Source organism: Piliocolobus tephrosceles, chromosome 3 (genome assembly GCF_002776525.5).
Source record: "Piliocolobus tephrosceles isolate RC106 chromosome 3, ASM277652v3, whole genome shotgun sequence".
NCBI lineage: Eukaryota > Metazoa > Chordata > Mammalia > Primates > Cercopithecidae > Piliocolobus > Piliocolobus tephrosceles.
The window spans coordinates 42,257,265-42,268,027 of NC_045436.1; the positions used below are offsets into that span (position 1 = coordinate 42,257,265).

General features: G+C 38.5%; 1 protein-coding gene across 2 annotated transcripts in view; it reads left to right on the top strand.

The window, feature by feature from the left end:
- The window catches only part of PRMT9 (protein arginine methyltransferase 9), a 47,528-nt gene that overhangs the window by 22,904 nt on the left and 13,861 nt on the right, over nt 1-10,763 (top strand). For both annotated transcript variants that reach the window (XM_023227328.1, XM_023227337.1), the window contains 2 exons: nt 6,582-6,774; nt 9,096-9,279. In XM_023227328.1, coding sequence (XP_023083096.1) covers nt 6,582-6,774; nt 9,096-9,279 — 377 coding nt within the window. The remainder of the gene's footprint in view (nt 1-6,581; nt 6,775-9,095; nt 9,280-10,763) is intronic.

The following is a 10,763-nucleotide window of genomic DNA, read 5'->3' on the forward strand; positions in this document are numbered from 1 at the left end:
ACTAATACTATAATGATTTGTAGTTGGGCTGGATGGAATTTTAGGATCTTTCTAAGCTTCTACCAATAACTTAATCGTAGATGTAGCATATAAATATTTTAGGACATACTGATAAGTGGTTTGAAAAAAATGAAAATCACCGTGAATCCCTCACCAGTAAGTAACTACTTTTCATATTTGTTATATATTCCTTTACTCTTTTTCTTTGTATGTTAGTAACAGGCAGATAGTAAAAATGTTTAGAGATTGGTAGGACACAGGGCACTAACCAGACAGTGGACTTAATTAGCAGATTGCCTGAATTAGAATGTACTGGTTGAATATTAGTTCTATGTAAGTAAATGTATGTATGTGTAAATTTAATTTTGTTTAAAAACTCAGTAAATATATTTGCTTTTCCTTTGTGAGCCTTTTCATGTAATAGATTTTGTTCATGACTTTAAAAAATCAACTTCTTGGTATTGTAGTTATTGGAGTTTAGAATTTTTGGATTGCTTCCACTTTTCTGCTTTTAAGAAGTAAGATAAACATCTTTGCACTTACGTCTTTGTGGATTTGTTTCTATTATTTTCTTAGGATAAATTCCTTAATAAGGAATTACTGAGTTAAAGAATATGTAGTTTTCAGGCTGTAGGGATGCCTTACTGCATTGCCCACCAGAAAAGCTAGGTTGTGTCTTGCTGAGATTTCTTGCTGTAACATGACTGGACTCCTTCCCTCATTAGTTCCTCTTTAGGAGACCACTAATATTGTTTGCCTAAGCAAAGTAGAAATTAAATGGCTGGTATCTACATTTTGCAAAAGAATAACTTCATTATTGACTCATTTATTTAGCAAATGAGTGCCTGACTACAGTAGAAGTGCTATAGGAGCTTTTGTAAAAGTAAAAAGGGTGTACAGTTCGGTTGAGTAGGTGTAGGTCTGGATGAATGAGGCCAATATCTTTTTTTTTTTTTTAAACAAAGTTCAGCAGTATGGGTTGAGGACTATGAAGAAAGGTGTTGACAAAATATATGTGAGTGCTACTGTTTTAACTGGTGGAAACATTTATAAATCATTTTTATAAAAATTGCCATTTGGCACCTAATTAGCTGAATTTAATGCTCATCTCAATAAGCAAATGTTTAAGAATATCGAAGAAAACTTGCCTTATTAGGTATAATAACCTAGAAATAAAAAACAGTAATGTATTGATGCAGAATGACAAATACATCAGTGGAGCACAATAAAGAATCTAGATACAGACCTTTGAATTTATATGGATTTAGTGTATGATACAGGTGTGATATTTCAGATCAGTGGGGAAGGGATAAACTATTCAGGAAATGGAAATGGTGTGCTTCATTTGGGGAAACAAGTTAGATCCCTGCTTTTAATTTAATTCTGGGTGAGTTAAACATCTGAATGTCAAAAAATCTATTTGATGGAGACCTTCCAAAGCAAAACACAGAGTAGGGCCCAGAAGCCACAAAACACTGACACATGTGACCACATTTTTGTTTTATTATTATTTATTTATTTATTTATTTATTTATTTATTTATTTATTGAGATGGAGTCTTGCTCTGTTGCCCAGGCTGGAGTGCAGTGGCACAGTCTCCGCTCACTGCAACCTCCGCCTCCTGGTTTCATGCCATTCACCTGCCTCAGCCTCCCGAGTAGCTGGGACTACAGGTACCTGCCACCATGCCCAGCTAATTTTTTTGTATTTTTAGTAGAGACCGGGTTTCACTGTGTTAGCCAGGATGGTCTTGATCTCCTGACCTCGTGATCCGCCCGCCTCGGCCTCCCAAAGTGCTGGGATTACAGGTGTGAGCCACCGCGTCCAGCCTAATGTGACCACATTTTCAAACCATTGAAAAAAATCTCTTTGGTGAAGGATACTATAAAGTTAAAAGACAAGTGACAGACTGAGATGAATATTTGCAACTTTTACAACAAAGCATGAATATAATTGTCTATTAATTAATCAGAGAAAGGGAAATTAAAACCAATGGGATAACATTTTCTAACTACTTACGTTAGCACATTAAAGTTGTTTGATATCTTATTTTCTCATAGGTTTAGGGAAAATTTATACACTGTTGGTGCAACATTTTAGTAGCTTGATTTGGCATTTTCTAGCAACACTAAAGATGTTTGTAGTCCTTGATCTAGCATTTCCGTGTCTGGGAATCTATCCCGATAAATACTCATACATGTGTGCAGTGATGTGTGTACAAGGATGTTCACTGTAATATTGTAATTGGAAAAATAAAAGCAAACAAATTATCTGAATGTTTATATTAATAAGAAAGTATTTCAATAAATTATGATGTAACAGTCACCTAATGCAGTATTATGCAAAAAAATGGTTAAGGTACATGTATAGACAGGAAAGAAGTTTATGGTTTACTGTTAAGTGAGAAAGCCAAGGCATAATCTTAGGAGCAGTGAGCATACCTAGAACCCAGATCTTGGTTTTTAAATACCATTTCTCACCAGAAGGAACTATAGCTTCTTGGAGCAATGGCTCATTCTAGTACTGGGGCGGAATAGATTCAAGGTGATTCTGGGGCATCTTGTATTAGAAAGTGAGGAAGTGCTCAAAAAGGGATTCGGTGGGGGAAAGGGGAGCAAAAGGACACAGCAGCATGCTTGAAGATGCTCCCACTGGCCAAATCTGGGACAATTTAATCACCAAAATAAATAAGGGTCCTAATGTTAAAACCCACTGAATAAGAATCCATGAATTTCTATGTATCTTAAGCAGATTAATAAATACATAAATGGGGATAAAAGTACAGCTCGTCCTTATAGTCAATGCCGGTTAATATTATAGAAAAAAATGAGGCAGAATTACTTTTTGGGAGGCAAGAATCATGAATAGATACTAAATCAATGGAAGGAAATCTGATGAGGATCAGGGCATTTATATAGTTTCAAAGTATCTCTCAAATTATTGCAAAAGGGAAGATTATAAGTATATAGGGCTGAAGCCACACAGCATCTTTTTTGTTGTTGTTTTTTTTGAGACCGAGTTTCACTCTTGTTGCCCTGGCTGGAGTGCAGTGGCGCGATCTTGGCTCACTGCAACCTCCACCTCCCAAGTTCAAGTGATTTTCCTGCCTCAGCCTCCCTAGTAGCTGGGATTACAGGCGTGCCCGCCACCATGCCCAGCTGATTTTTTTGTATTTTTTTTTAGTAGAGAGGAGTTTCATCATGTTGGCCAGGCTGGTCTCGAATTCCCAACCTCAGGTGATCCACTTGCCTTGGCCTCCCAAAGTGCTAGGATTACAGGCGTGAGCCACTGTGCATGGCCTGTTTTTTTTTTTTTTTTAATTAAATCAAATTAAATTTTACTTTAAGTTTTGGGATACATGTGCAGAACGTGCAGGTTTGTTACATAGGTATATATGTGCCATGGTGATTTGCTGCACCTGTCAACCCATCATCTAGGTTTTAAGCCCCGCATGCATTAGGTATTTGTCCTAATGCTCTCCTTCCCCTTGCCCCTATTCCCCCGGCAGGCCCATGTGACCACACATCATCTTAACCAGGTGATTAAAGCTAACATCAACAGCAAGATTCCTCCAGATTCGGTGCTTTAAGGATGCATTGCTTATATAGTACCACATCCAAAATGTGCAACCTGCAATCTAATTGTGAGAAAACCTCAGACAAACCCAAGTTGGGACCATTCTGTAAAACAATTGGCCTCCCTTCTTAAAAAATGTCAGTGACATGAGAGACAAAGCAAAGATGAAGAACTGTTTCAGATGAAAGGAGATTAAAGAGACAGGACAGCTAAATTGAAACTATGAACTGTATTGGGAAAAAAACTATGTGTGTGTGTGTATATATATATATATATATATAGAGAGAGAGAGAGAGAGAGAGAGAGATATGGGATCTTGCTGTGTTGCCCTGGTTGGAGTGCAGTGGCTCAATCATAGCTCACTGCAGTCTTGACCTCCCAAGCTCAAGTGATCCTCTTACTTCAGCCTCCTGAGGAGCTGCAACCACAGGTGTGCACCACCATGTCTGGTTAATTTTTTAAAGTTTTTATAGAGACAGGGTCTTGCTGTGTTGCCCATGCTGGTCTTGAACTCCTGGACTCAAGAGATCCTTCTGCCTTAGCCTCCTAAAGTGCTTGGATTACAGGCATGAGCCACTGTGCCCTGCCTGCGTTATTGATTTTTGATTCAGTTGACAAATACAGAATATGAACTGTAGGTTAGATAATACTGAATTTGATTGCTGTGATTAAGAGAATATTCTCATTTTTAATAAAGATACACTGAAGTATCTTTTGAGAAATAAATAGGCATGATGAATACAACCGACTCACAAATGGTACAGAATGTTTCAGTAACATACAAATAGAGTGTTATACACAAATATTAAAAAAAGGTACGGAAGGATACACATTAAACTATTAACAGTGAAGAAATGAGAGGACAAGTACTGTGAAGGTGGACTTTTTACCATATTGCTTGAAGTTTTGACAATATATATTCACGTAGTTTGTATTACATTAGAAATAAATTGTCTGGCCGGGCGCAGTGGCTCACGCCTGTAATACCAGCACTTTGGGAGGCCAAGGTGGGCAGATCGCATGAGCTCAGGAGTTTGAGACCAGCCTGGGCAACATGGCAAAACCCTGTCCCTATAAAAAATACAAAAATTAGCCGGGCGTGGTGGCATGCACCTGTAATCCCAGCTACTCAGGAAGTGGAGGTAGGAGAATTGCTTGAGCCTGGTAGGTGGAGGTTGCAGTGAGCCAGGATCACACTTTTGTACTCCAGCCTGGGTGACAGCGTGAGATCTTGTCTCACACACAAAAAAATTGTCACATATTTTTTGTTTCAACTTGTGACTTTTAATTTTGAGTTATTAAAATCATTAGTTCCATTTGCTGATTCATCTTTTGAGAGTGTCATAAAATAATCTGTAAAAGTAGATTATTTGAACTTTTGAAATGTTATAAAGGCAAATTCTCTAAAAAAAAAAAATGCCATTGAGTTGAGGTGAGGTAAGATGACGTTGGAGTATTTTCCTTTTAAAAATGTTGTTTAAATTTTTATAAAGTGTTTTTTCATTGTAAATTTTCTTTTTTCTTTTTTTGTTTTTTGAGACAGGGTCTTGCTCTGTTGCCCAGGCTGGAGTGCAGTGATGTGATCATAGCTCATTGCAGCCTTGAACTCCGAGGCTCAAGTGATCCTCCTGCCTCAACCTCCCAAGTAACTAGGACTCTAGGCACACACCACCATACCTGGCTATTTTATTTTATTCTATCTTATTTTATCTAGAAGAATATTGCTATGTTGTCCATGTTGGTCTCTTAACTCCTGGGCTCAAGTGATCCTCCCACCTTGGCCTCCCAAAGTGCTGGGATTATAGGCATAAGCCACCATGCGTGGTCCAATGTACATTTTTATTGACATCAAACATTTTTATAGCAAGTGTGCGAGCCATAAGTTTATGATTTGATGAATTTTCATGAAGTTGATAGACCTGGGTAATCAGTGCTGAGATCAAGGACCAGAATATTACCGCTATATAATATAAAGTGCGCAGGAAGAAACCCCTTCTCTTTACCAGCACCCCACTCTCCCTAGAGCACCTACTATGCAGACTTCTAACGCCATAGATTAGTGTTGCTTGTTTTGAATTCTATACAAATAGAACCATACAGTGTGATTTGTTTTTGTGTGCCTAGCTTCTTTTGTGTTTAGTTTGTTTATTCTCATTGCTGAATCATACTCCATTATATGACTATACTAGATTTGTCTGTTATACTACTGATAGATGTTTGGGTTATATCAGTTTTCTTGGCTATCAGAAGCAGTGTAGCTATAAACATTCTTGAACATTCTTTTGGTGATAATATGTATTAATTTCTGTTGACTATATTCTCAGAAGTAGAAATGCCAAACACCGTGAAACGGTTCCTACATTAAGAATGAATCTGAATAGGTATGTTCAGCTCGAGTTGACACTACAAAGTAGTCTTCCAAAGTAATCTTACTAATTTGATACTCCAATGGCGTATGAGACTGTATCCTTACCATACTTGGTATTGACTACTTGTTTTTTTCCATTCTGTCAGATGTGTAGTATGCATTGTGATTTTAACTCCATTTCCAGGGTGGCTGTTGAAGCTGAGCACCTTTTCATGTGCTCATTGGCCATTTGGATATGTTCTTTCGTGAAGTGTCTGAGTCTTTTGCCCATTTTTGTTTTTTATTAATATGCAGGAATTTTAAAATATATTTTGGATATGAACCCTTTACGGAATATAGTTATTACAAATATCTTCTCTCAGTGGCTTGCCTTTTACTTTCTTACAGGGTGTTTTTTTTTTTTTTTTTTTTTTAAATAAGCAGACATTCTTAATTTTAATAGAGACCTATTTATAGTTGTTTTCCTTTATAGTTAGTGGTTGTATATGTGTGTGTATGTAGTTATGCTTAAGAAATCTTTGCTCATGAGGTTTTATTTCATTTTTGTATTTATTTTTTCTGGACTCAATATTGGATATGTTACTTGATTCTAAAAAAATCCATCTTCCTCCCCCTTCCCTATTTTGTGTCTCTCCAGAGTGGGTATTAAGGACATTGCTGGTATCCATTTGCCAACAAATGTGAAATTTCAGAGTCCGGCTTATTCTTCTGTAGATGCTGAAGAAACGGTTGAACCTTATACAACTGAGAAGATGAGTCGAGTTCCTGGAGGATATTTGGCTTTGACAGAGTGCTTTGAAATTATGACAGTAGATTTCAACAACCTTCAGGTGAAAAAAAATTCAGTTACTATTTTCGAGCATTAAATTTCATGCCTTGTTTAAAATAATATATAGGACAATCTTATTTTATGAGTTTGCATGAAGATTCCACTTATTGTATGTAATGAAAATGATTAAAGGGTAATTAGAATTTCTTCCTGAAATTATTTGCTTGCTTGCTTTCCTTGCTTTCTTTTTTCTTTTCTTCTTTTCTTTCTTTTTTTCTTTGACAGTGTCTTGCTGTCACCCAGGCTAGAGTGCCACTGTGCCCAGCCCACTTATTTAAATACAAAGAAAACCCCCTCTGAGATTGTTGGGAATGTATAGGGTGCCAGGTGCTTTCACTTGTGTTATTAGGCAGCTCTTATGACATACTGCCATACAATGATAATTATCCTTGTGTTACGCAGATGAGGAAATTGTTGCTTACATTAAATAATTTCCACCCAAATTATTCAGCATGTGAATACAGGGGCAGTAATTCTAACCTAGGTCTTTCTGACTTTTCTCTGTATCATGCTGCCATTGCAAATTAACAAAATGAACAATAATCCAAATCTCTAGGTTGTATGTATATTATGGTGACCAGCCTTCATGGTTTGCCCAGGACTGAAGAGGGTTCCAAGACTTGAGACTTTCTGTGTTGAAACCAAGATAATCCTAGGAAAAGCAAGAGAAGCTGATCACCCTAGTGTGTATGTGTGTGTGTTGGTGAATGGTGTGAGGATGTTCTATATAAAGAAAGTGCCCAGCTGGGCACAGTGGTTCACACCTGTAATCCCAGCACTTTGGGAAGCTGAGGCGGGTGGATTACCTGAGGTCAGAAATTCAGGACCAGCCTAGCCAACATGGTGAAACCCTGTCTCTACTAAAAAAATACAAAAAAATTAACCGGCTGTGGAGGCAGGTACCTGTAAACCCAGCTATTCGGGAGGCTGAGACAGGAGAATTGCTTGAACCCGGGAGGCAGAGATTGCATGAGCCAAGATCGTGCCATTACACTCCAGCCTGAGCAACAAGAGCGAAACTCCATCTCAAAAAAAAAAAAAAAAAAAAAGGGTGCCGAAAGAAATTGGAAAGGTTACATAGAATTCTCTGAAGGTCTTTAATAAGTAAGGTTCAATGTTCAAGGACATAAATGTTATAAGTGAAACCTGTTTGGAGATAGAAGACTTTGTAGGGGGTAATTTTAGCCTAAGATTTTTTTTTTTTTTTGGAGACAGAGTTTCGCTCTTACTGCCTAGGCTGGAATGCAGTGGTGTGATCTTGGCTCACTGCAGCCTCCACTTTTCAGGTTTAAGCGATTCTCCTGCCTGAGCCTCCCGAGTAGCTGGGATCACAGGCACCCACCACCATGAGCGGCTAATTTTTGTATTTTTAGTAGAGACGGGGTTTCACCCTGTTGGCCAGGTTGGTCTCGAACTCGACCTCAATGATCCACCCACCTCGGCCTCCCAAAGTGCTGGGATTACAGGCATGAGTTACCATGCCCAGCTAGCCTAAGATTTTTATAATTTAATAGAAGCTTTCCTTTATTATTTGTTACTACATTGTTCTTGAGGTGATCTGGAACTAATTTAACAATTCAGCCTTCCTTACTGAGGCTGAGCTTTCTGAGCTTCAAGAGCATTCCTTACCTGTTAGGACTTTCAGTAGCAAGTAACACGTTTGTAGCTGCCAGTTAGCCTTTTATTATTTTAAGGCTTTTTAAAATTTCAATTTTTCTTAGCCACACACACACATCTTATTAAGGTTTTAGTTTCAAAAGTCATGCATGTCTGTTTAATACTTTCAAGCAATACAGGATAGAAAGGAAAAAGTCCTAGTATTTTTCTTCCTTTTTAAAATCGCAACCCTTCTTTCCCCAGGTCACTAGTTAGAAGTGCGTCTTTCCAGACCTACTTTTCTGTACATACACACACCCACTCCCTCTCTCTCTCTCTGTCACTCTCTCTTACACATTCTTTCTCTCTCCCTACTCCCTCTCTCTCCCTACCCCCTTCCATCCCCCCCTGTTTTCTAAACAGAACAGTCTCCACTGCTTTGTTACTTAACCTTTTTCATTCAACAATATATTATGGACTTCTTCTTTCCATATCAGCAATATATATCTGCTTCATTCTTTTTAATAATAGCTACATGGTATTCCAATAAAGTAGGTCAGAGCTTCCCAACCATTGTGCCTTACATGGTTATAGGTGTGCCAGTGTACTGAATCCCTCAGGGAGCTGGGCAGGACTAAGAACTCCAGAGATGGAAAATGGTAAGATATTGAGGCATGTATATATGAAATACATAAAACCCTTTCATTCCTTTTACATTTTTCTCAGGAATTAAAAAGTCTTGCAACTAAAAAGCCTGATAAGATTGGTATTCCTGTTATTAAAGAAGGCATACTAGATGCTATTATGGTTTGGTTTGTGCTCCAGCTTGATGATGAACATAGTTTATCCACAAGTCCTAGTGAGGAAACATGTTGGGAACAGGCTGTCTACCCCGTACAGGACCTTACAGGTAGGTCTTGTCAATTTTTTTTTTAAACCTTTTGCTTTAATCTTCTAAGTATTCGAGTCAGTGGCAAAAAAAAAAAAAATACTTTTGATATGAAGTTTTCAGTCAAGGGAGGTTGGTTAAATCTTTCAGAACTTCATTTTTTTTTTTTTTTCCCAAAAGAAATTTGAAATAGGTAATATTTGTGGTTAAGAGAGACAAACACAACTCTGTTGCATAGCACTTGGAAAACCTATCATTATTTCTTCAGCTCTGAATTTTCTAGTTATCAGTAGATGAAAGAAGTCCTGCTCCATTATTTCATGGGAAGTATTGGAAAAGTACTGCTTTTAGTGCAGGAGTTCTTACTCCTTAGAGAAGCTGATGACGTCTCTGGAGCCCTGGGTCATAAAAATGTACACATTCATACAAGCACGAAGTTTTTCAGTTTTAGAGAGTTCATGGATCTGTGAACTTCCCTAGGGAAGTTCTGTATTAAGGATTTTTTTTTGGTATGGAAATTGTTTTTACAGTTATTCGATGGGTTTAATGTGAGTTTAAAGTAGTTGAATTATATAGAAACACTACCCTTTTTAGGCTGGGTATGGTGGCTGACACCTGTATTCCTAGTACTTTGGGAGGCCCCCGTGGGAGGATTGCTTGAGGCCAGGAGTTTAAACCAGCCTGGACAACATAGCGAGACCTCACTTCTTTTTGTCTTTTTTTGAGATGGAGTCTCACTCTGTCACCCAGGCTGGAGTGCAGTGGCGCAATCTCAGTTCACTGCAACCTCTGCCTCTTGGGTTCAAGCAATTCTCCTGCCTCAGCCTCTTGAGTAGCTGGGACTACAGGTGCATGCCACCACGCTCAGCTAATTTTTTGTATTTTTAGTAGAGATGGGGTTTTGCTGTGTTAGCCAGGATAGTCTTGATCTCCTGACCTCTTGATTCGCCCACTTCGGCCTCCCAAAGTGCTGGGATTACAGGTGTGAGCCACCGTGCCCGGCTGCAAGACCTCGTTTCTATAAAATGAAAAAAATTAACTGGGGATGGTGGCAAGTGCTTGTAGTTCCAGCTACTTGGGGCACTGAGGAAGAAGGCTCCCTTGAGTCCAGGAGGTTGAGGCTGCAGTGAGCCAAGATTGTAACACTGCACTCCAGCCTGGGCAACAGAGGGAGATCTTGACACACACACAGACACACACACACACACACACACACAAACACACACACACACACACAGAGAGACAGAGAGAGAGAGAGAGACTCTACCCTTCTTAAACTGGAAGTTAAGACATCTATTTCTGTTTAGTTTCTTAATCAAGGGATCTAATTTGGCAAGGTCATAAAAGCGTGGAATCAGTATATTGTTGTGGCTAGTATGTTGTTTTTGGAGTCAGTTAGGTAGATTTGGATTCAGTTCTTAGCTCTGCTACTTACTGAATCCCTCCTGGCCATCCTTGCCACTTGTTTCTCAGAGCTTATGTTGTATGATGTATAAAAATGGGAT